The sequence below is a fragment of the Macrobrachium nipponense genome, chromosome 46 (genome assembly GCF_015104395.2).
Source record: "Macrobrachium nipponense isolate FS-2020 chromosome 46, ASM1510439v2, whole genome shotgun sequence".
NCBI classification, from domain to species: Eukaryota; Metazoa; Arthropoda; class Malacostraca; order Decapoda; family Palaemonidae; genus Macrobrachium; species Macrobrachium nipponense.
Genome location: NC_061106.1, coordinates 11493338 through 11520291, shown reverse-complemented (window position 1 = coordinate 11520291; position 26954 = coordinate 11493338). Strand labels below are relative to the sequence as shown.

General features: G+C 39.1%; 2 protein-coding genes across 2 annotated transcripts in view; both read left to right on the top strand.

Moving 5' to 3' along the window:
* The window catches only part of LOC135214750 (nuclear cap-binding protein subunit 1-like), a 67412-nt gene extending 42011 nt beyond the window's left edge, over positions 1–25401 (top strand). Inside the window, exons 4-5 of the mRNA XM_064249098.1 lie at positions 11899–12012; positions 25231–25401. Of these exons, the coding sequence (XP_064105168.1) occupies positions 11899–12012; positions 25231–25386 (270 nt within the window). The 3' untranslated portion in view covers positions 25387–25401. The remainder of the gene's footprint in view (positions 1–11898; positions 12013–25230) is intronic.
* LOC135214751 (nuclear cap-binding protein subunit 1-like) overlaps positions 1–26954 on the top strand; it is a 365385-nt gene that overhangs the window by 268597 nt on the left and 69834 nt on the right.

Sequence of the window (26954 nt, the reverse complement as noted above, 5' to 3'; positions counted from 1 at the left end):
GCCGCGTTCTAGAAAATTTTTCTTGGCGCAAGGCGCCTTCAAAGAGACGAAGCGCCAGCCTGGCGCAAATTGCGCCAGAAAAACAGACGGCTAGAGCAAGGAGCCTATAGTAGAGTGGCAATCAGAAGCAGAAGTTGTTTCCCTGAATGGACTATACTACGTATATAAAAGTTTTTTTCCCACTAAGAACGGAATTAACATGTGAAGGATGTCGGGTACCATAAAGGCATAGATGTTATGGCACATAACCTAAAAAGAACTAGAAGGAAGCGCCAGCCTGGCGCAAATTGCGCCAGAAGCACCATCCAAGATATTTTCTCGTTTTAGCGAGTTATTAACCTAAGAGTCCAGTAGCCTCTAGGACAGCAGGCTCGGTAACGGCAAGATTCGTTCCTGATTTCGTTACCCATTTAATCGCGATCCTTCCATTTTGAACCGTTTGTGTGGGCAAGAGGCTCTTTCTAAAAGGGGTCTAGTAGGCGCTCGGAACTATCAGGGCGCACGGGACCTTCCACGCAAGCGGAACGTTCCAGGAGCGAGTCCTCCTTTCTAGTGCGGAACATTCCAGGCGCGCGGAACATTCCAGGCGCTAGGTGCAAGGAGCCAGGCGCCAGAATATCCCTAATCTTCTTATGAGAGAGAGGTCAGTCGCGAGGCTCCTCTTTGAGTTTTTAACTTGAGAATCTCATCGACGTTTGGGTATGATGGCGGATAGGAAATATCTACTTCCTTCCGTAAACCCTACAGATGAACAGGAATTCTGTCTCTTCCACGATTTATGAGGAAATCACGAAGATTTAAAGAGTTCCTGGATTAACTTCCTTCCTTAAGGAGATATATATACTCTTTCTATTTCGTTCTAAGTAACGAAAAGAACGAAGATAGTAAAAATTTTTCCTTTCTCTATCTGCCTCGGCAGGGAAAGAAGGTAGTAGAGTATCTGCTGTATAAGAATACGATACGGCAAATCATAAGCACATACCGTAGTTACTTCTTTGCTGAGCAACTCAATTACGTATCCTTCCAGGAATTTCCTAGGTAAGGACTACGCTTAAAGGGGATTGTTAAGAAAACACCTACTTAGCTTCTAGATTTATCGAAGTCTTGTTTCGCTTAGATATGCATTATAAGAACTTCCTGAAGTTCGATAATAATTTTATAAGATTCCTTTATTAAATGGAGTAGCTGGGCAACTCTGAAGAGTAGGGTCAGTCGGCTAACGATTAACTGCTTTCGCTTACTGCTTAGACACCAACGCAGTATCATGTAGGTGTCGGTCATTGATTGGTCGGTAACAGTCTCTCTCCTGCGGGATGGAATGACTAACAGTGTCTCTCCCCTACAATCGTGGTTTTAGCCTCGGATTGAGGGGATAGTTAAGCAAACATAAATAAAATATTGTCTGCCTTTTGCTAAGAAGCTTTCAATAAGAAAAATATTACAAAATTTCAATGCTGTTTTACCGTAGGTAACATTTTTAAAGGATTCTAACGCAGCGGAACTCTATATTGTATAATTGCTCTCATGGTTACGGAAAGCATGGCTTATTAGAGTACATGCTTAGTGAGAAGATGAATGTAGTTGAGAATTCACTTTAAGACTACGGTATGGTCAAGTCTTATGCACATACCGAGGATAACTACAGAATTCCCTAGTATCCTTACAAAGGTTTCCTAGATTAATGCTGTTTAACCACAATGTGACCAGTATTATAAAGGATTCTAATACGGCAGAGCGCGATATATATAATTCTCTCAATCCTTTCGAGAAACGCACACAACCTTTTTAGAATCGGATATTGCTCAAGAAGTTGGGTGAGTCGGATGGGAAACATCCTCTTAGTGTTTGGGAACAGACACGGAACGTAACGATCCTTAAGAGGTTCGATGCAAGATTTTGCATGTCCGAGAACCTTCTCGATCGAATATAATAACTGTTAACGTATGTCTAACATTTATTGAAAAAGTTGTGAGAACCTGCGGAAAGTCTTCTTCATAGATCTCTTTGTAAGGTAGAAGACGAACAGGCTTCCTTTAGACTGCTTCTTTTTCCTCGAACCAAGAGAGGTAGCAATATAAGACATCTTTAAATTTAAAGAAGGGGAATAAACTTTAGTCTTTTTTCCCCTAGTTATAAATTCTTAACAGATATTAAGATAAATGGCGTCAAAGGAAGAGAGGATGTATGCCTCATTTTGGCCTTAGAGAGGTTGGATTCACAGAAGTCACGTTCTTCTCACAGCATGTTTCGTAAGGCTTTTCCAAGAGTATCTGGATATTCTATCAGAATCTATTATAAATAGACCTATCAACCTCTCCACTCTGAGTCTGTCCGCGTGCAGACTGACCAGAAAGTGGACATGAATGAGAGGTTTTTTCAAGGTAAATGACAATAGTCATGGCTAAGACATAGAATTGCTGCAGATCGTGCTAGATGGAATGAGGAAACTGTCCTCTTCCGATACCTCTGTGAACCACATAGAGAGGTTTTTTCTTCACTTTCAGAGGGAAGAATCACCTATGTATATATCTGCTATCAAAGAACGCAGTAAAAGGCTATACTCTGTCTCTACAAGGGGAATTAGAGATAACAGAGGATTAAGATCTTCGGGATCTTATACGAGACCGCAATACGACAAGAGTAGGATATCATATACTTCGAATGGGATCTTTTTGTGGCCACAGATTCCGTGTTCCGACAAAATGGAACTGCTCCTCATCAAACTTCTTTGAGGAAGTTTATGAAGGAATTCTTTGCTTCTCTTAGCCCTAAACGACCAAGACAAGTGAATTTTTTGTGCATTGGAAGCTCGCATCAGATTCAATGGAGACTCGGCAATGGGTTCTTGCCAGCATAGTATGTCTGGCAAAAAGAACTCAATCCCTCTATTCCTGACGCAACGCATTCAGATAGAAGTTCGTTGCCCAGGCAGGGTACTTACAGTTTCATCTACAGAAGAAGAGATGGTTTTTAAAACGTTTGCCTACAGAGTCTTCGGGTGCGATGAGGGCTCAAAAATGCTTCCCAGAAGGTATTCAGAAGGATACAATAAGAGCTAGAAATCAGGGTTCCGCCCAATTTCAGCTCAGTCTCTCCTTCGACTTCCAGACTCCTTCCCTTCCTTCGGGCAAGGATAGGGAAGATTCTGCAACGAGGAACCTCATCAACATGTAAGAAGAGATCTCGTTAGCAAAAGAAGTGTTCACGAAGGATCATCCTCGGAGGAAGACTCTTCTCTCTCGTATTGTTAGATATCCTGTCGTCTACTGGGTGTAGCTGACTAAAATCACCTCCCCTTGCCAGGGGCCAAAAGCTCAAAGGGGAAGAATTTCTTCCACCCTTCTCCAGTCTCCTGATAAACTATGTGGTTGTTCAGGACTCTCGGACAATGTAGCGCCAGCCAAGCGCCAAATGCCAATACAGGCGAAAAACGCCAGAGGCGGACAGTTCCAAGGAAACTCTGTCATGGTCGGATACTGAGAAGGACGGGCCTCCAACCTGGCGCAAATGCGCCAGAGGCGAACAAATCGGACAGATATAAGAGTGTCCGATGTGGACATCGCCAGACAGCCTAGAGACTCTTCCAAGCTCGAAGCTCCAGCAAGTGTGGAGGAGCCAAGCCAGGCGCGAGGCGCCAGCCAGGCTCTAGGAGCAAGCCAGGCTCTAGGAGCCAGCCAGCTCCTTCAAGGCTAGGCTCCAGTCAGGAATTGAGGATCCATCCAGGCGCAAGGCTCCTTCCAGTAAAGAGAAACCTAAAGCTCTGTCATGTAAGAGGGCTAGTCCCCATCGATATGATACAGGTAAGCTTCTGCCATGTAAGTGGGTCAGCCCCCATTGGCACGATCCGAGAAGGCTCTGTCGTGTAAGCGGGCTAGCCCCCATTGACATGATCCAGAAGGGTTTGTCAGTCATAGGTCCCCTACCTCGCTGAAACTCTTGAGGCATGCAGACTCATAGACAGTAATCATGAAGTCTTCTGCCAGGCTCCAGGTGCCTTCCAGGCGCAAGGCACCAGCCAGACGCAAGGCTCCAGCCAGGCGCGAGGGGCGCTAGCCAGAAGGAGGAGCCAATCAGGCACCAGCGAGTGCCAAGCCAGGCGCAAGGGCGCCATCCAGGCGCGAGAGCTCCAGCCAGGCTCTAGGCGCCATTCAGGCGCAAGGCTCCAGCCAGGCGCGAGGCGCTAGACAGGCGCTAGGCGCCTGCCAGGCACGAAGCGCTAGCCAGGCCTCCAGGCTTCACCCAGAAGAGATCATATATCAAAGAACGCCCTAGCCTTCTTTGAGACATGGTGATCTCCTAAGCACTTGTAAGTGCATTGATGATTCCTTCAACAGCTGAGAATTAAAAGCGCATGAAGTGCGAGCTTTTCCGAATTCTTGTTCTTTCCCTAACAATATGTCATAAGGACATATTAGCTGTCACATACGGGAGATGCAACTCTATGTTGACTTCCCATTATCCGAAGGATGTCAAGATAACCTTCGAGGGATCCTTCTCTCTTGGTTGATACGTGTCTGCGGATACATTGCTGGGATATGAGAGCAGATACTGATCCTTAACTAGTGAGTTAAATTTTATTTAACGTCGTGTTTTTTCTTTGGGTTGTTTGAAAGGAGTTTGTAGATAACTCTTTTCAACTTAAGCACTAACCCTCGTGTTAGGATCAGGTGATCGGGATCGGTGTTGTGCTCCTTAATTATGCCACTAGGCATTGGCATATTGTCATGTAAGAGGCTCTGTCGAGTAAATGGATAAGACCCCATCGACAGACCCACAAGAACTCTTAGCCATAGGTCACATCCTCGCTGAGGCTCTTGAGGCGAAGCAGATTCCTAGGCATTAGCCATGGAGTCTTCCGCCTGATCAAGTAGGAACCAAGGTTTTATTTATTTATTACCTACAACGTATGTTGTTTACCTGTCTATTCAGTAAATAGTTGTCTCTTTCCCACCACCAAGGGTGTCAATCAGCTAAGTATATATCTGCTGGGTAAGTTCCATGTACAAAAATGATATTGTTAAGATACAATAAAGTTTTGTACATACTTACCTGGGAGATATATACGATTGATGGCCCACCCAACCTCCCCTCAGGAGACAGGTGGAAGAGAAAATCTGGTTCTAGAACGGTAATCGTTCCTATTCCTGCCACCCAGCGGCAGGGGCGGTAGATCACCTGACCTACCTGCAGCGTGTGCCGCGAAATTCGAATTTCTGTCGGGGACGACGGAGTCTATAGCTAAGTATATATCTGCCAGGTAAGTATGTACAAAACTTTATTGTATCTTAACAATATCATTTTACGTACGAAAATGGTTTATGTATACGGTTGCGTTCAAAGCGACATTTATTGTTTGATAAACTTTTAGAAATTTTAATAGTAGTGGTAGTGTAATTACAGTAGTAATAACATTAAGGCTAAAATTAATTCGAACTTCATTATTATTTTGGCAGTATTCGTATATAACTTCTCTGAACAATGAAGTCGTACAAACGCTATTTGTCATAGATTATCGTAAGTATTGCTGTTTGTTATTGGCGACGAAGCGTAAACAAAATACATAAAAGCATTTTTTACCTTATATATTATCGTCATATCTTCATAATAAAAAGGCTATTCGTGGAGTAATTCCATATCAGTGAAATCAATTTTATCTATGCGAGGCCAGCCAGCTGACAAAATGTACATACGTATATGAAAATCAAATTATGGTAGCGTTCACAGCAAGATTATCTTTCGAAATTTTTATAGTACTATTCATGCTACGTAGTAATATGTTTGGAATATACGTAACATTAATTTTCAATACAAACAAAATATCATCGTTATTTTGGTAGTGAATAATAGTTTAGAATTATCATACATACACTGCATTGTTATGGGTTTGTGGCAGTGATAAAACAACCAAAATAACGTTCTCCTTTAAGTCGTCATATCTTCATAATAAAAAGGCTATTCGTGGAGTAATTCCATATCAGTGAAATCAATTTTATCTATGCGAGGCCAGCCAGCTGACAAAATGTAAGTACGTATATGAAAATCAAATTATGGTAGCGTTCACGAGCAAGATTATCTTTCGAAATATTTATAGTACTATTCATGCTACGTAGTAATAATGTTTGGAATATATGTAACATTAATTTTCAATACAAAATATCATCGTTATTTTGGTAGTTAATAATAGTTTAGAATTATCATACATACACTGCATTGTTATGGGTTTGTGGCAGTGATAAAACAACCAAAATAACGTTCTCCTTTAAGTCAACGCGTTTAGGAAAAACATGACATAGAATCGACTTTGCGACTTCGTTCACTTTGATATTTTTAACGATACAATAACTATCATTTGTACTACTAAAACAAAACCATCTTCACATAAAGTAATTTTTCGTAAGATATGTGTTGTTGCAAAAGCTAGCTTATACATAAAAGGCTTTTATAATTTAAGTCATCTTAGATATACATATGTACCCAAACTCATTGTGGGGAAATTTACTACTGTTTCCTCGGATATTGAAATACTTTAGCATCATTCAAACACTTTAATAATATAATGCATAAATACTAGGCTAACACTATTTTACATCGTATACAAATACTACATACAGTTATATACACATACTTTTATATACAAGTTAACAGTTATATACACATACTTTTATATACAAAGTTAATCATATGAGTAGTGATTAGACGACAGCTGTGCACTGGACTACGTCAGTACTACTTGGAAGATAAAACAAACAAAAATTTTGGTTGTTGTTAGTCGCCGGGATAGATTAACATTTTTCCAGAGATTAAAGAGCTGAATTTTGTTTTGAAGGTATGTTATAGTAGACAGAAGGATGCTTCCATTGAACGTTTACTGGCAAGAGGCTCGTAAAAGAAGACTAGAGGCGCTCGGAACTATCAGGGCACACGGGACCTTCCACGCAAGCGGAACGTTCCAGGAGCGAGTCTCCTTTCTAGCGTGCGGAACATTCCAGGCGTGCGGAACTATCCAGACGCCAGGCGCTAGGTGCAAGGATCCAGGCGCCAGGCGCTAGAATATTCCAAAATCTGCATTTGAGAGAGAGGTCAGTCGCGAGGCTCCATCTTTGAGTTTTTTAACTTGAGAAACTTTCCCCTGGCAAATGTGCCAGATGTCGCACAGGCGGCCGTTGCTTTTGTCAGAAGGATTCTGATTACTAAGAGAAGCCCCTTTTCATTATTCGAAGACTCCTGTGTTAGGCAGTTCCTCTCAATGCGGACTCTCTCCTTCATCCATGCTTTTCCCTCGTTTTGAGGAGGCAAGAGCTTTGGGAGTTTTTCTTAATATGAATCTCATCGACGTTTGGGTATGATGGCGGATAGGAAATATCTACTTCCTTCCGTATACCCTAGTGATGAAACAGGAATTCTGTCTCCGCTTCCCGCGATTTATGAGGAAATCACGAAGATTTAAAGAGTTCCTGGATTAACTTCCTTCCTTAAGGATATATATATACTCTTTCTATCGTTCTATTAACGAAAAGAACGAAGATAGTAGAAGGTAGTAGAGTATCTGCTGTATGAAAATATGATACGGTCAAATCTTAAACACATACCGTAGTTACTTCTTTGCTGTGCAACTCAATTACCAGTATCCCTCTACGACTTTCCTAGGAAGGACTACGCTTAAAGTGATTGTTAAGACAACACCTACTTAGCTTCTAGATTTATCGAAGTCTTGTTTCGCTTAAATATGCTTTAATAAGAACTTCCTGAAGTTCGATAATAATTTTATAAGATTCCTTTATTAAATGGAGTAGCTGGCAACTCTGGAAGAGTAAGGGCAGACGGCTAACGGAGACTGCTTTCGCTGAGAGCCTGAGACCAACGCAGTACCATGTAGGTGTCAGTCATGAGCGGTCGGGTTCATCTCTCTCTCCTGCGGGATGGAATAACTATCCGTATCTCTCCCCTACAATCGCAGTCTTAGCCTTGGATTGAGGGGATAGTTAAGCTAACATAAATAAAATATTGTATGCCTTTTGCTAAGAAGCTTTCAATAAGAGAGATAATACAACCTTTCAATGCTGTTTACCGTAGGTAACATTATTAAAGGATTCTATCGCAGCAGAACATTATATTATATAATGCTCTCAGGCTTACGAAAGCATGGCTTATTAGAGTACCTGCTCAGAAGAAGATGGATGAGTCGCATGGGAAACATTCTCTTTGTGGCAGAACTTGTTTCCCTGAATGGACTATACTACGTATATAAAGTTTTTTCCTACTAAGAACGGAATTAACATGTGAAAGGATGTCGGGTACCATAAAGGCACAGGTGTTCTGGCACATAACCTAAAAAGAATTAGAAGGAAGCGCCAGAAGCGCCAGCCTGGCGCAAGTTGCGCCAGCCTGGCACAAAGCGCTAGAAGCGCTAACCTGGCGCAATGCGCCAGAAGCGCCAACCTGGCGCAATGCGCCTGCGCCAGAAGCGCCAGCCTGGCGCAGTGAGCCAAGAGCACCATCCAAGATTTTCTCGTTTTAGCGAGTTATTAACCTAAGAGTCCAGTAGCCTCTCGGACACCAGGCTTGGTAACGGCAAGATTCGTTCCTGATTTCGTTACCCATTTAATCACTTAGGCCAATTCCACGACTCTCTCATATCGCAAAGAGCATCGAGAATCTCTTTTTTTCGCTCCTGTTCGCGTTAACAAAGAGAACCTTCTCGATCGACGATAATAACTGTTAACATGTCTAACATTTATTGGAAAGAGTTGTGAGAACCTGCGTAAAGTCTTCTTCATAGATCTCTTAGCAAGGTAGAAGACGAACAGGCTTCCTATAGACTGCTTCCTTTTCATCAAACCAAGAGAGGTAGCAATATACGCCATCTTTTTTTTTTTTTAGAAAGGGGAATAAACTTTAAGTCTTTTTTCCCCTAAATATAAATTCTTTGCAGAATTTAAGATAAAGGGTGTCAAAGAAAGAGAGGATAATACTTTATGCCTCATTTTGGCCTTAGAGAGGTTGGATTCACAGAGGTCACGTTCTTCTCACAACATATTTTGGAAGTTTTTTCCAAGAGAGTCTGGATATTCTATCAGCATCTATTATAAATGGACCTTAACAACCTCTCCACTCTGAGTCTGTCTGCGTGCAGACTGACCAGAAGTGGACATGAATGAGAGGATTTTTTAAGGTAAATGACAATAGTCATGGCCAAAACATAGAATTGCTGCAGATCGTGCTAGAGGGAATGAGGAAGCTGTCCTCTTCCGATACCTCTGTGAACCACATAGCGGTTTTTTCTTCCCTTTCAGAGGGAAGAATCACCTTTGTATATGTCTGCTATCAAAGAATGCAGTAAAAGGCTATACTCTGTCTCTACAAAGGGAATTGGAGATAGCAGAGGATTAAGATCTTCGGGATCTTATATGATACCTCAATATGACAAGAGTAGGATATCATGTACTTCTAATGGGATCTTTTTGTGGCCACAGATTCCATGTTCCGACAAGATGGAACTGCTCCTCATCAAACTTCTTTGAGAAATTTTTATGAGGGAATTCTTTGTTTCTCTTTGGTCCTAAACGGACCAAGAAGACAAGTAAAATTTTTTTTTGAGCAGTTGGAATCTAGCATCAGATTCTATGGAGACTAAGGCAAAATGGGTTTCTTGTCAGGGCATAGTATGTCTGGCAAAAGAACTAAAACCCCCTATTCCTGATTCAATGTTTTCAGATAGAGGTTTCGTTGTCCAGGCAGGGTACTTACGTTTTCATCTACAGTAGAATGGTTCAAACGTTTGCCTACAGAGTCTTTGGAATGCGATGACGGCTCGAAATGCTTCCCAGAAGGTGTTTCAGAGGGATACAATAAAGAGCTAGAAATCAGGAGTCCTCCCAATTTTAGCTCGGAGTCTCCTTCGACTTCCAGGCTTCTTCCCTTCCTTCGGACAAGGATAGGGAAGATTCTGCAACAAGAAACCCCTTCAACAGGTCGAAGAGATCTCGTGAGCAAGGGAAGTACTCAAGAAGGATCCTCCTCGGAGGAAGACTCTTATCTCTCGTACTGTTAGATATCCTATCATATATTGGATGTAGCTGACTACAATCACCTCCCCTTGCCGGAGAGGCCAAAGCTCAAAGTGGAAGAATTTCTTCCACCCTTCTCCAGTCTTGTGATTTACTATTGTGGATGTTCAGGACTTTCGGACAATGTAGCGCCAACCAGGAGCCTTATGCCAAAACAGGTGTAAAAAACCCCAGAGGCAGACAGCCCCAAGAACACTGTCATTGTCTGATGAGGAGAAAGACCGGGCCTATAACCTGACACAGATGCGCTAGATGCGAACATATCTGACAGATAAGAGTGTCCGATGTGGACATTGCCAGACATCCTCGAGACTCTACCAAGCTCGAAGCTCCGGCAAGTGGGGAGGAGCCAACCAGGCGCCAGCCAGGAGGCGCGAGGTACCAGCCAGCCGCGAAGCTCCAGGCAGGCGCGAGGCGCCAGGCAGGCACAAAGCCCCAACCTGGCGCGAGACGCCAGCCAGGCGCGAGGAGCCAGCCAGGCTCTAGGCGCGAATCTCCAGCTAAGGCACGAGGCGTCAACCAGATGCGAGGCGCCAGTCAAGCGAAAGGTACCAGACAAGCGCTAGGCTCCAACCAAGAGCGAAGCACCAGCCAGGCGCGAGGTTCCTGCCAGGCTTCAGGCTTCAGACGGGAGAGATCCATTTCAAGAAAGCCCTGGTCTTCTTTGAAACATGGAGATCTCCTAAGCACTTCATAAGTGACTTGATTCCTTCAAACAGCTGAGAATTAAAAGCGCAGGAAGTGCGCGCTTTTGCAAATTCTTGTTCTTTACATAACAATATGTCATATAAGACATATTAGCTGTGTTGTACGGTAGAGGCAACTCTGTGTTGACTTCTCATTACACAAAGGATGTCAAGTTAACCTACGAGAGATCCTTCTCTTTTGGTTTATACATTTCTGCGGATACGTTACTGGGATAAGGAGCCGACACTGATCCTTAACTTTGTGTTAAAGTTATTTAACTTAGTGAAATTGGGGTTTTTGAAAGGAGTGTGGGGATAACTCTTTTCAATTTGAGCGCGAACCCTCGTGTTAGGATCAGGTGATCGGGATCGGTGTTGTGCTCCTTCATAAGGTGTATTGTCATAGAAGTGGTTCAGTACCCATTGACAAAGTCCTTTCAGGCTCTGCCGAGTAAGCGGATCATACCCCATCGGCAGACCCACAAGAACTCTTGGCCACAGATCACATATCTCGCTAAAGTTTCTTGAGGTGATGCAGACTCCTTGGCAACAGCCATATGAAGTCTACCACCTATCAGATAGGAACCAAGGTTTATTTATACCTACAACATATGTTGTTTACCTGTCTATTCCATGTTAGCTGTCTCTTACCCTCCACCAAAGGGTGTCAATCAGCTATGTATATATCTGACAGGTAAGTTGATTGTATGAAAATGATATTGTTATGATACAATAAAGTTTCATACATACTTACCTGGCAGATATATACGATTAATGGCCCACCCAGCCTCCCCGCAGGAGACAGGTGGAAGAGAGAAAATATGATAGAAAACAGGAATGGTTCCTAATCCTGCCACCCAGGGCAGGACGGTAGATCACCTGACCTACCTGCAGCGTGTGCCGCGAAATTTGAATTCTGTCGGGGACGACGGAGTCTTAGCTATGTATATATCTGCCAGGTAAGTATGTATGAAACTTTATTGTATCATAACAATATCATATTTATGGCTTCAGTAGTGAAAGGGTATGATTTGTTTTTGTTAGTTGGCAAATATTTTGATAGTATATGTATATTTATAATTTATATTTTTGCTCTGCTTTTATGAAAACTGAGTTTAACTGGTATATAATAATATTTATTTCAGAGGTTCATCATGATCTTATCAGAACATCTTGTGCGTTGTGATACTGATGGTCGAGACTTTAACACTCACTGGTATCGATGGACTGTTGGAAGGTTAAATCAAATTTTCATGATGGTAAGAACTGCTTTATTTAAAAAAAAAAAAAAGTGTGAAGCTATCAATAGTCTTGTGAAATTTTATGGAGTTAACATCAGCTCCTAAATTTTAGATTCATGATATGCAAGCCCAATGGAATATGTACTGTACTATTAGTAGCCTTTGTCCTTTTTTACAAGAAAAGACCAAGTATCAAACTGGTAGTTACTGATGATAGTAGCCTCCATCCTTCCCCTATAAAACACATATCCTGTCAAGTGTAATCGTCTCATTTCACTTTGATTGATAAGGCATGGCTGGTAGTGGCCATGAACTCAGTTACTCTGGAGCCTTGTATGTACATATACTATTTTTAGATCATCCATGGATGCTCCTTTTAAAACTCAACTAGACTCACAAGCATTGGAGTATGATGGCAATTAGTACTTTCCCCTCTGGTTCCCATTTCTTTAGAGGTAGGCCTTGGAATTGGTCTTAACTCATTTTTGCAGGGTAGTTGACATTATTTCTGTTAGATACCTGTAGTAATGCCTTTCCTTTCTTTGTAAAGGTTCAGCCTCTGCTGGGGATATGGCTTGTGTGCCTATTCTGTTTTGCACTTAGTTAATGATTGGTCCCATTGGTCCCTTTAGGATGGATAATGGTATTCCAATTACCAAATAATAAAAAGGTGCTACTTTTTGTGCCTTCTTAGGATAGATGCCCATTGCTGCTGTCAGATCAGCATTCATGGGGATCTTGGCCCCCAGCCGCCTCCTCATTGTCACCCTCGAGCCTTTTTCACAGTATTGGCCATCCTCTCATTGACTTTTCTTCTTCAAGTAGGCATTTTTGTGGCCTGGCATTTGTTCTTGGCTCCGTGAAAACTCTGCACTTCTCCACAGCAATAGCATTGTTATTTCCCCTTGATTTTCCTGATTTCCTCTCTAGAGGAAGTCTGGGGTAGTTTTCCATCAGTTTTTTTGTTAACATTGATGTGGGAGGGTCTTACCATCCCCAATTCAAGTCTTTTGATCTGTTAATTCTTGCTTCACTTATTGCTTTATTTTTAACTGTGCAATTCTCCACCGCATAGCTTTTTTATTTGGCCTTTGTGCTTCCTGATTTTTTTTCCATGGGAAGTCTGGAGTAGTTTTCCATCAGTTCTGTTAACACTGATGTGGAGTGGCTTACCATCCCCACTGCCCTCTAAAAAGTCTTGCAGTCTAGGAATTCTGGCTTCACCTACTGCTTTATTTTTTCCTAACGCAGTTCATGCTTACTGTCTGTGAAAACTGCCCTTCTCCTCTGCAATGGCTTTGTTATTTGGACCTTGTTATTCCTGGTTTTCTTTCCATGGGAAGTCTCAAGTAGTTTTCCATCAGTTCTTCTGTTAACATTGATGTGGGAGGGGCTTACTGCCCTTCTGCCCCCTACAGTCTTGTGATCTGGGAAGTCTTGCTTCACGTGCTGCTTTATTTTTTCCCAACAGGTTCTCCTTCATATTGCCCTTGAAAACAGCACTTTCCCACTGCAGTAGTTTTGTTATTTGGGCCATTTTTCCTAATTTGTTTTCCATCTGAAGTATGGGGTAGTTTTCCATCATTTCGTCTGTTAATGTATAGGATGTGGGAGGGGCTTACTATTCTTTATGCCCTCTACTTTACCCACTACTTTATTTTTTCTCAACATAGATTCTCTATTATACCGTCCTTGAAATCTGCACTTCTCCACTGCAATGGTTTTGTTATTTGGCTCTTGTGTTTCCTGATTATCTTTCCATGGGAAGTCTGGGGTAGTTCTCCATCAGTTCTTTTAACATTAGTTGGGAGTGGCTTACTATTCTCTCTGCCCTTTACAAGTCTTGTGATCTGGGAATTCTTTACTCATGTTTTGCTTTATTTTTTCCAACATAGTTTCTTATTCATACTGTGCATGAAAACTTATCTTTCTTTACTGCAATAGTTTTGTTATTTAGCCCTTGTTTTTCCTCATTTTCTTTCCAAGGGAAATCTGGGGTAGATTTCCATCAGTTCCTCTGTTAAGATTGGTTGTGGGAGGAGCTTACCATCCCCTCAGCCCTTTACAAGTCTTGTGATCTGGGAATCCTTGCTTTCTTTCACCTGCTGCTTTATTATTCCCAACACAGGGTCTTCATACTGTCCCTGAAAACTATGCAATTCTCCACTGCAATAGCTTTGGTATTTGGTCCTTGTGTTTCCTGATTTTCTTTCCATGGGAAGTCTGGGGTATTTTTCCATCAGTTTTTCTGTTAGCTTTGGTTGTGGGAGGGCTTACCATCCTTCTTCCTTCTACAAGTCTTGTTTGTCTGGGAATTCTGGCTTCACCTACTACTTTTATTTGTTCCCAACATGGTTTTCCTTCATACTGTCCTTGAAAACTGCACTTCTCCACTGCAATGGTTTTGTTATTTGGCCATTGTGTTTCGTGATTTGCTTTCCATCTGAAGTCTGGGGTAGTTTTCCATCATTTTTTCTTTTAACATAGGATGTGGGACAGGCTTACTTTCCTTTCTGCCCTCTACAAGGGGTATGATCTGGAAATTCTTGCTTAACCTACTGCTTTATTTTTTCCCAACACAGATTCTCCATCATACGTTCAGTGAAAATTGTGCACTTCTCCACTGCAGTGGCTTTGGTATTTGACCCTTGTGTTTGCTGATTTTCTTCTCATGGGAAGTCTTGAGTAGTTTTACAACAGTTCTTCTGTTAACACTGGTTGTGGGAGGGGCTTACCATCCACTCTGCCATCTACAAGTATTGTGATCTGGGAATTCTTGCTTTACCTACTGCTTGCTTTTTTCCCAATAGGTTTTCCTTCATATTGTCCTAGAAAATGCTGCACTTCCCAACGGCTGTCTTTATTATTTGGCCCTTGTGTTTACCGATTTTTTTTTAGTTCTTCATGGGAAGTCTTGGGTAGTTTTCCACCAATTCTTCTGGTAAAATTGTTTGTGGAAGGGGCTTACCATCCCCTGAGCCCTCTACAAGTCTTGTGATATGAGAATTCTTGCTTCCACCTGCTGCCTTATTTTTTCACAACACAAGTTCTACTTCATACTGTCCATGAAAACTGTGCACTTCTCCACTGCAGTGGCTTTGTTGTTTGGCCCTTGCGTTTCCTGATTTTCTTTCCATGGGAAGTCTGGGGTAGTTTTACATCAGTTCTTCTGTTAATATTGGCTGTGGGAGGGGCTTACCATCCTTTCTGCCCTCTACAGGTCTTGCGATCTGGGAATTCTTGCTTCATGTACTCCTTTATTGTTTCTCAATAAAGGTTCTCCTTACTCTCCTTGAAGACTCTGCACTTCTCCACTGTTGTGACTTTGTTTTATTTGCCCCTTTTGTTTCCTGATTTTCTTTCCATGGGAAATCTGGGGTAGTTTTCCATCAGTTCTTCTGTTACATTGGTTGTGAGAGGGACTTACCATCCCCTCAGCCCTCTATGTTGCGGGTCTTTATTTTTATTTCTCTTCGTTATGTTTGCGTGGCGTACTTACGAGTTCTTATTCTCTCTCTTCTTCTTCTAGTTCTTTTCGTTGTTACGGGTAGTGGTTGAAAAGTTATTTGTCATATGGGCTAACCTTCATTTTTCACTCGTTACGGTTGAGTTTTCTTTTCTCGTAGGAACCTTAGATTATTTATTCTTTTTTTTACAATGTCTCTCAGGAGTTGTTCTTATTTTCTTGGCATGGGAAACGTCCCGGGACTCTGGGCAAGTTAAACACCACTTCATAAAATTTGCTTATATTAGATAAAGTACAAAGTTCACTTTACACAATACACTACTATCACACTACAATGGAACAGAGTGAGAAGGAACACAGCCTCCCCGTATAAGGACTGGTTCTTGACTGAGTTTCTCCATAACTTCAAATGAAGTTTGGACTTAACTACTTCAATTTGCTCTTCCTCCATTATCCTTTAGGACACATCCTACTTCTTCATGAATGGCTTTCCTTACTTCCGGTGCCACCTCTAGATTCGTCTGATTGGTTTCGTCCCTCGACGGTAACCACCCACTGAAGGAGTCAAAGTTCATATTTTCTGATGCGGTTTGCATTTTACTGTTTTGGAAAACGAGTGCCAATGTTTTGGTCTGGTTTACTAAACTGCTATTCGTGCAATCTTATGCTGCACACATCTACTCCCTTTTCTACCTTAACTTCTGGTAGATCCTTCATATCACTACTTTCACTATATATATTCTACCAGTGGTTTTCCTAACTAAATTTTCCTAGCTATTTACTAGACAGACTCTTGTTGTTTCCTAACAACACTCGGCCACCTACTGGCAGTGACCTCAATGCCTAAAATTATAAAAATTATTACATATAAAAAATACAATTGAAAGTAATAAAAAATGGTTATATATATATATATATATATATATATATATATATATATATACAATAATGCTAGTATATTAGTTACTTGAAGGCAAATTTTTCAGTAAAGACTAATGGTGTTGAGTTTGTTAACAACTAACACTCTGACAATACATATGAAAGCAACTATGGTGAGTGCTAACAAAACAATATTTATCATGGACATGATGGGGGAAATGTCAGTAGGTGGCCGAGTGTTGTTAGGAAACAACAAGAGATCTAGGAACTCTTTACTCACCTGCTGCTATATTTTCCCAACATAGGTTGTCTTTTACACTGTCTTCCACTTGCCCTATATTGCTTTTTTGGTCAGTCATGCAAGGAATCATTTCAACACTGGAATACAGCCTCCATACTTCAAGGAGTGCTGTTGAGGTGTTTTTTTTTATTCCTCCTCTTAGAGATGCAAGAAGATGGAACTTTTTCTTTAATTTTTCCAACCCAACAGTTCACTGACTAACTTTTCTGTTTTGGAATTTTAGTGTTTATATGGGCCTGTGTGCCAGGGGTCTTTATTTCGTCTTTTGACCTCAAGGGCATGGTTTTCTGCATCCCATGGTCCTCTGACGATGCATTACCCTGCTGTTCAGACAAAGTTGAAAATACTGTACTGTATCCCCATCCTTCCTGTCAGTCTTAATATTCTTCCAATGAGGCACTGGCTGCTGTTGTACTTTAATCACACCAGGTGTGGCCATTGTCTCTGCTGCAAATTTTCTGTCTTCACTGTGTGTTTACCTTCTCTGAGGCCGGTCATTGTTTTAGTCATGTCCTTGCGTTTAGTATGGTGTTAAAGAACTTTTCTTTGTATTTCATCATCAGACAATTAGAACCTAGCATGTTTTACTTAAATTCACAGCTTTATGCCCTTGCCCTTCATGGCTGTTGGTGTCCCTCTTTGGATTTTCTTCCAATGCAGATCCACTGGTTATGAGGATGCCCTATCAGGACCTGCCTTGCAAACATCCTATCTATCTCTGATTTACCTTTGACAATGATGTCTTCCTTCTTGGACTTATTGCTTCATCTTCATCCTTATTCCTTAATAGTGATTCAGGTTATTTTTTTTAATTGACAGTTTTCAAATAACAAAGTATGTTTTACACAAAACTATTCATCCTAAATTTAGTGCTGTCTTCTTCCCTTCCATGATTTCTCAGATGGAAGTTGCCAGTAGAAAGGGGAGCATAGTATATAAATACATTGAGTGGGGAGAGCTGGCTGAGCATGCATAGTGGAGCCTTTCTTTTTGGAACTACTGTACTTTCTTCTTGTATCTGGATGATGAGTATTTGTATAAAAACTTTTTTTTATTGTAAACAAAAAGTTTTTGTTTATCTTTAGGGCCTATTTAAATTCTTCACCTGTTATGTGGAGCCTTTAGTCCATGTAGACCAGCAGTTTTTTATATATTATGATGCCCTGGGGAAATTTCCTGGATGCTCTAACATGTGAATATTATTTCCATGAAACACTGCCTTAGCCTCGTTTGCATATGACTAGTGGTCCACCTTTCATAAAGACTTGCATTTGATTGTGTTTTTATGTACAGCAGTTGGGATTCTTGGATCTTCATACCTTTCTTCCTGTATAGGATGTGAAAGCCAGATTAATTATTAAAAGTAATTCTCTGAGTCTCCTTTCTTTTCTTACATTGTAAATACGCCTTGTAAAATTTAACTGCTTCTTTTTCTTGGTGGCTGAAAGGAGTGGTTTTGTGGCAGCATAATGAGAGTCCAAGCTCCTTTTGCAGCCAGTGTTTCAAGGTCTGACACAGCAACCAAACTGGGGTTCTCTGCATCAAAATCTTTGCTGGGATTGAGGGCCACTTTGTAATCATCCTTTTAGTAACGTCATGCTTCTCAGTTCTCTTTCTTGGTCTTTGATATCGGTGACTAGTTGTGTTGGTTTGTTGTTACTATATCTGGGTTGTCTGGACATGATTCAACATGGCAAGCATGAAATTAGAGGAAGGCCAGAACCAAAGGCAAGAGCAATCAGTTCCCTTTTTTGCTACTTATCCAATACATACTGAGTTGCTAGGTGAGCAGACAGTAGAAGTCATAGACACCCATGTTAGTGCCAGATGTATGAAATACAGGCAGTCCCTGGTTATCAGTGGAGGTTCCGTTCTGACAGCTTGATGATAAGCAAAAATCGATGATTTGTGGTGCTTATAGTGCCAATAACTGGTTAGTGGCACCTGTTAGGTATGTATCGGCACTGATAAACAGAAATTGGCATAATATGGCATCGAAAATTGCAGACCTTTGGCACTAGACAAGCCCCATTAAATTGGATCGTCGCTAACCAAGTCAGCAGATAACCAGGGACTGCCTTAAAAGTAAAAAATTGGATTGCTCTTGCTGGAACATGAAAAGTCTTCTGGCATATTGCATTCTGAAAAAGAGGTTGTGGTCGAAGATTTTTCTGGTGACAATGTTTATGTATACTAAAGTATATACTGTATTTGATTATTAAACTACTACCATGGCCAAAGTCCTGGTATGAATGCATCATTAATGGCTTCTGCATTTTGTCACTTTATATTTGTTAATGTCCTTAATTTGCTGTATTCAGAAAAGGTATTGTAGCTTTTAAATTTTCCACTGATCTATTCCTTCTTAATGTATGTATACAGTGGTCCCCCATTATTCGCGGGGGATGCGCAGATCCCCCCATGAATAGTCAGAACCCGCGAATAGTTGGAACCCCTATAAAAATGCTGAAAACAGCATATTTTGTCAGCTAAAACTCAAGAAAAAACCCAAAAAATTTTTATACTTAGTTTTTTTAATAGCTTTATCACAAAAAGTCCATTTTATGATGAAATTGATTAAAAAAAAAAAAAAAAAAAAGAATTTGTGATATTTCTCATCAGAAAAATACCGGCGAATAATCGCAAATTTTTCCGTGAATAATGAGGGGAAATGTTCCTGAGAGAAATCTGTGAATACGGGGGTCCACTATATACGTATGTTTATGTATGTACTATGTACAGTAGCTCACCGAGATAACCGATAAAAGCATCTGAGCCTACACTAATGTAAAAGAAACTCATAAATAAACTATATTTACACTCTACCCTTTCAACTAAAGTGCTTATAACTGCATATTTTAACAGTTCACTACCTAATTTAATAGTTCAAACATAAATGCATCCCAAACCATATTCCCAAAATACTTAGTCACCATACATTACCCCTCCTTCAGTTGTTACTCTTAAGTATATGTAGGTAAACACCCCGAACTTATACGAGGTTAGGTTCCAGACATTAATCCCCGAACTTACGCGAGGTTAGGTTCCAGACCCCCTTGTGCAAGGGGAATTTTCACATAAGTTTTGCACAATCGGCCAACTGATGTATTTTTAGAAGTGTTCTTAACAACTATTAAGAAATTCTTTAGTCTGTAACTTTTCTCTTTGTTCTGAAAATTCCTTTTGAGGAAGAGAGAGGAGAGAGAGGGAGAGGCATTGTCATGAAATTAGTTACTGTAATTTCATATAAAAGAGAGAATATTATGTAAAAAATCATTGACCGCTAATAGCAACACCTCCCTCCTAGTCACATTACATGACATATTTGACAGCTCTGGACTTCAAGCCTCTGGTGGAGTTAAAAAGAAAGATGAGGAGGAAAGAATTTTTTATATGCATCATTTTGTAGTTACAGTTATTATTATTATTATTTGAAAATATTAATAAACATATGCATGTACCATAAAAATTCTCTCATCTCAGTAAGAGAGAGAGAGAGAGAGAGAAGTGTTGTTATTACTTAAAAATGAAATGGAAAGGTTATTTCTTTAAAATACTATCTCATATGAATTTTGTAATTACAGTTATATTATTATCATTATTAATCTCAGTAAGAGAGAGAAAAAAAAATAATATTATATTTAGTGTTATTTAACTTACACATAAAAGCTTGAACACTTATAAATTACATAAAAAATTAAACAAACAATTTTGCAGGGTTTCTCCAGGATTCGATAATGTGTATGCATTCACATGTCTGTGAAATGCTTGAGTATGATGATTAGGTTTCAGTGAAAAGTTTGCGCTATAATGAATTCACACCATTGGAATCGTGTAAGATTGAGGTATTACTGTACAGTAGACCCCCAGTATTTGCAGGGGATAGGGACCAGACCCCCCTCCCGAAAATAGTTAAAATCCACAAATATTTGCTACCCACCCCTAAAAATGCTTATACATGTAACTGCCTATCTTGAAAGTTCAAATACAAGATGTATACTTAACATTCATCCTACATCAAATATACATTAAACTATTATCCTATTACTGTATTTAATCTTTTGAAATTCTATTATTAATAATAATTTCCAAAGTCATCCTAAACATTAGTACCCACTTAAAATATATACTTACATACTTCTAACTCCAGCAGAGAGAGAGAGAGATTTTTTTCTCTTATTACCCAAGAATATTAATGTTAATCTAATTGTCTTTACTAGACAACTTACAACAGAGAAATTAAATTTTTTTTTTTTTTTTTTTTTTTTTTTTTTTGTCTTCCAAGGATTTAATTACCTTTACTATGCATTTTTTAAACACTATGAACACACACAAACAGTGTGCTGTGTGTTAATACCAATTGGTTAAAAAGGCTCAATTAGCAGTAAGCATGTATCTTTTCTGAGAGGCATTAAGTAATGTGACATATTTGACGGTCCGCTCTCCCCCCCAGCTTCACAACTTTTAGGAAAAGATTCAGGGATTAATTTTGTTTCTTTAAAAATTTTTTAAATAAAAACTTACTGTAGAAATGCATAATTATTGTAATAACAGTGCATTACAGGCAGTCCCCGGGTTACGACGGGGGTTCCGTTCTTGAGACGCGTCGTAGGCCGAAAATCGTCGTAAGCCGGAACGACGCTTGGAAATATGTCTTAAACTAATAAAAGTTATAAAAAAACCTTACTGTAATCCTTTGGTTACAACTACATGTTGTTCCTGGTAGTTTTATGTACAACCTGGAGTTATTTTCATAAAAGAATGCTGGTTCTTGAAGGTAAAAACTATTGTAATCCTCTGGTGACACTACATTCTTGAAGTTTTATGTACAACCTGGAGTGATTTTGCAAAATCTTGAGGGCTACAAGAACAGCTGATTACTATTTACGTATCATATAGACTAATTAAAGTAAATGTATCTTTAAATAGGCTTATATATTAGTATCAACAAAACATTTCCTGCCATGAGTCAGAGGCCGTTTAATGAAACGAACACTTCTCTGTCTTATCTGTTCAGAAAATAAACGTTACGTCAATCCCCGAGACCATTGTTGCCAAAGCGCTCTCTCTCTCTCTCTCTCTCTCTCTCTCTCTCTCTCTCTCTCTCTCTTCTCTCTCTCTCTCTCTCTCTCTCTCTCTCTGATCAAATTACATTGGAAACTTGACATACGATTGCCCTAATATACGAATGTTTTGAGATATAACAGAAAATTTGCGAAAATACAAGCTTTGATATACAACGAAATATTTGAGATACGATTTTGCGATGAGTGTTAGTTGTATAGGCGACCGATAAATGGCGTTCAGTCTGTTTGTTTGTTGGTGCTGCATGTTAACACGTCGTTGTTTAGTTCGTTGTATTTGCGCCTATTTTTTCGTGTTATTTTGTCATTTTATTATTAACCATGGGTCTCAAAGCTAAAGACAAAGCAGGTGATAAGAAAAAAACCCAAGAAAATGATTTCGATGGAAGCAAAACATGAAATTATAGCAAAGCATGAACGTGGCGTTCGTATCGTCGATTTGGCAAACGAGTATGGTCGAATCCTTCTACAATATCCACGATCATCAAGCAGAAGGAAGCTATAAAAAACCCCCGAGACCATTGTTGCACAAACAGCATCTCTCTCTCTCTCTCTCTCTCTCTCTCTCTCTCTCTCTCTCTCTCTCTCTCTCTTCTCTCTCTCTCTCTCTCTCTCTGATCAAATTACGTACTGGATAATGTCTCTCTTTGGATACTTCGATTTTGCCAAATATTGAGGGCTACAAGAACAGTTGATTACTATTTACGTATCATATAGACTAATTAAAGTAAACGTATCTTTGAAATAGGCTTATATATAGTATCAACAAAACATTTACTGGCATGAGTCAGAGGCCGTTTAACGAAACGAACACTTCTCTGTCCTTAACTCGGAGCGTCGGAAGAAGCTCCTCTCTCTCTCTCTCTCTCTCTCTCTCTCTCTCCTCTCTCTCTCTCTCTCTCTCTCTCTCTCTCTCTCTCTCTCTCTCTCTCTCTGATCAAATTACTGGATAATGTCTCTCTTTGGATACTTGGAATTTGCGTTGTAATCTAACCAGAAACTTCGTTTTGTTATTATTACTGGAAACAAGCAATGATTTTTTCATTATTTGTGCTTTTGGACTGTTATATGTAAACTAGTATGTATTCATTCGCTCGGAAACTAGTTCCGCATATGAGGCGTCACTAAAAAACATAGAAAAATACAACATAAAAAGTGTCGAAAATCATCATAATCTCAAAATTTTTGTTGTAATCTAACCAGAAACTTATTTTTATTAATATACTGTGCTAAACATAAAGGATTTTTATCATAGTATGCGTTTTTTTAAAAGCGTCGTTAACTCGGAGCGTCGGAAGACGCCTCTCTCTCTCTCTCTCTCTCTCTCTCTCTCTCTCTCTCTCTCTCTCTCTCTCTCTCTCTCTCTCTCTCTCTCTCTCTGATCAAATTACTGGATAATGTCTCTCTTTGGATACTTGGAATTTGCGTTGTAATCTAACCAGAAACTTCGTTTTGTTATTATTACTGGAAACAAGCAATGATTTTTTCATTATTTGCGCTTTTGGACTGTTATATGTAAACTAGTATGTATTCATTGCGCTCGGAAACTAGTTCCGCATATGAGGCGTCACTAAAAACATAGAAAAAATACAACATAAAAAGTGTCGAAAATCATCATATCTCAAAATTTTTGTTGTAATCTAACCAGAAACTTATTTTTATTAATATACTGTGCTAACTATAAAGGATTTTTATCATAGTATGCGTTTTTTAAAAAAAAAAAAGCGTCGTTAACTCGGAGCGTCGGAAGCGTCAGCGTCGTAACCTCGGAACAAGCGTCGTAACCCAGGACGGACTTTTCCATTGAATATTTAAGAAAAAGCGTCGTAACCTCGGAACGTCGTAAGCCGGAACCGTCGTAACCCGGGGACCGCCTGTATTATTATTATTATTATTAATTATTTAATCGTAAAACTTCTCTCATCTCAGTAAGAGCGAGAGATTTATTTTTTGTATTTAATGTTATTATTTAATCATATTAAAGTTAATGATAATATCATAAAAATGTACTTATGAAAATAACATCAAAATACACTTAATGAGTATTTCCCAATGAAAAAGTCGCAAATAACTTATAGATATGTCCACAGCGAAATCCATGAATAGGCGAGTCTGCAAATCTTGAGAACATGAATGGTGGGTTATTGTACACCCCTAAGTTGGGTTTTAAAATGTGTGCATTACTTTATTGTAAAAGCAGTAAGTATGATTTCGCACGTCGTGACATCACTTTACATATATTCCAAAATTATTTACAGCTGGCCCTTTATTAGACTTATACGTATATTCAGCCTCAGCAATAACTTGCAGCTTTAGTTTTTGAAGGATGAATGAAAATTAATATAATTTTTGCTCATGGAAGTTACCATCGACAATCAGAAAGTTTGAACAACTTTTGCACTTGATAGTTGCGGTAAATGGAGCATCATCATAAGTTGTATTGAGAATAATGATAATTTTAATAAAACTGTGGTTTTATTATATCTAATCATATTACATGTACTATCATCATCATCATCGTATGACAAAATATGAACAGAGCAATCATGTACCATTTGCATTCTGGTTTTGTTTAGTACACTCTTAAAAGCAGCTGATTGCATTTTACCGACATCATCACTGTGTTTAGTTGCCGAATGAAACTTAATTCAGATGTTTCTTCCTTAAATTATCAAATCTGGGATTAAAAATTGCAACTACTATTTTATTTATAAATGCAGTAAATTAAATAAAGTACAAGTGTGATTTTGTTTCAGGCGTTGCTTTTGCCTCCAAATTGTTTTGGGGTTTGCTCATTATTCATTCTTAAGCCACAGCTATTATGCCTGCTGCTCAAGTTAATGCCATACTTTCTTAACACCTTCTCCATGCGTGACAGATGAATAAAAATGTATTTTATTTTTATTTATGGAATTACTACATTGAAAATAAGCAAGTTTTTATTAAGACAACAGTAATGCAACTTAGTAAACGTGTGTTAGTTACAGTAACTAGCATCAGCTAACAGCTTATTGTTAATACTGTTGTTCATGTCAATACTTGTTGTTTATTCCAGTGTTTTTCATGCAGTAGCAAATGGTTACCAGTAGTAATAAATTGTAATGAATTTATACACAAGACACAAATTTGGTAAGCCTGGTTGAATCTGATGATTTGCACTTAACCTACTGAACTTTTGCTCCTAGGCCTGTTAATTAGTTAAAAGCTAACTTGCAGAAGCCTTACTCGTGAAATCTATAAAAAATGAGATATTCCTAGGAATCCTAGCCTAGTTTAATCTAGATAAAAAAAAACCTGCACATTAAGTATATCCACACGCAATCAAACAAAAATGCATCTGTCACTATCTGGAGGCAAAAACCCTCAAAAAGTTATATTTCCATATTGCACCGATATATCCGTAAAATATACTATGGTCAATTATCTTGGTGTGCTACTGTATGTATGCATGCATGCATATTGTCAGGGAAGTTATTCTTACTAATGCAGTATTTCTTTTTTTTCAGCACAACACCCAAGTAGAGCGATACAGTCAAACATTGAGTACATTGCTCTTCACTCAAGATTTAGACCCACACATTCTTGATGCCTTTAATCAGTTTATTGCATGCGTACATAAATCCTTCAAAAAACGGACCCTGTTTCCTGTTTATACTGTATGATACTTGGGTATTTTTGTTACTTTTTTGTGGCATGATTATGCCTCCGGTCATTAGTGGATGTTTTACTGGATAGGCAGAAGTTGGCACTCTAGATAATAAGAGTTCAAGTAAGTATTAGGAATTATTCATATTTTATGAAATATTTTCTTATATTTAACCTATTAATTGAGATAATATAATGTTTAGGTTATTGATGATTCTCGGAATCACAGCTTTTGAAAAGTGTCATTGTAGCTGCTTTTCCTCATATTGAATTCTTGCTGTTAGCTAAATTATTATCATCACTATCATTAGTGATGTTATTTTCACAAGAAAGAGCACCATTGCTCATGAGAATGACGTTACTGTCACATTAGCTTTTTCATATACTCCAGATCTTGAAATTTACTCGTAGGTAAATGCACGAGATTAGTTGAAAGTTGCATTAATATTAAGAATTTGTCAGAATTAGCACAATCTTTCACTCTATGATCATCAGTAAAGCTTTTGCTTCATGGTGAAGATTAAATACAATGACATTTGCTGGATTGAGATGCAAGATGTATCCCTTGCCTTTGTTGCTACACTAATGGACAACACTTAAAGGTACTCTCTTTTCATATCTGCAATAGAGTTTTTAATTTGCTTGTATACAGAAAAAAAGGCCTTCCTCAGCCATCTGTTGACAGAATCTCATTTTGTGAAACAGCTCAGTAGATGGGAAGATGATAATTTTCTTTTGTGAGGCTTTGCTTAAGGCTTATATTATTTTAATGACTTTTGAAATTAAAAGATACATGGAGTACATGGACGTTCTTGGATGAGGGCTTATATGAAAAATGGATTTTTTTTTTTTCTTCAAGATAAATTTAAGATGATATCTAATATAAGACTTTCCTGATTATATCATCTGGTGTAATTTTCTGTTACATAATATATGATGTAATTCTCTGTTACATGGGTGTAGTATCCTGTACTTGCTTATATTAATTGGAGATGATTTTGATTACGATACTGTTCTTAATTTTTTCTTTTTTAAATTTATATGATGATAAGATGTTAATATATTTGAGCCACTACGTATCATAAGTGGTTAAAATTTGTTCACTTGAATACAGCCTAATATTTATGGTGTTTTCCTCACACCCCCCTTGACCATTTGCACTGTTAGTAAAATAGTTTGTTAGGAACTACAAGATATGATTATTAATTGTCTTATAGCATTTTCTGGAATTTTGTATCTACAGCAGTGCAGTACAGTATTAGGCAAAAGTCAAGGTATTTGTTTTTTTTGTTATTTTATTGGTCAAGCAGTCTTTAGTTTTGTAAATACCAGTACGGTTTAGGTTATGTTTTTTATAGACACACCCGGGGTTTCATTTTGTTTTACCCTTGAAAGCTCATAGGATTCAAGGTGTGTAATTGGTAACAAATAATGTAGAAATAACCATGTAATCTTATTACAGATTTTAGAGTTTACAGAGGTACCCGTATTCGCGGGGGATGCGTACCAGGCATCCCCGCGAATAGTTGGAACCCCTATGAAAGCGCTGAAAACTGCCTATTTTGCTAGGTAAAACTCAGAAAAA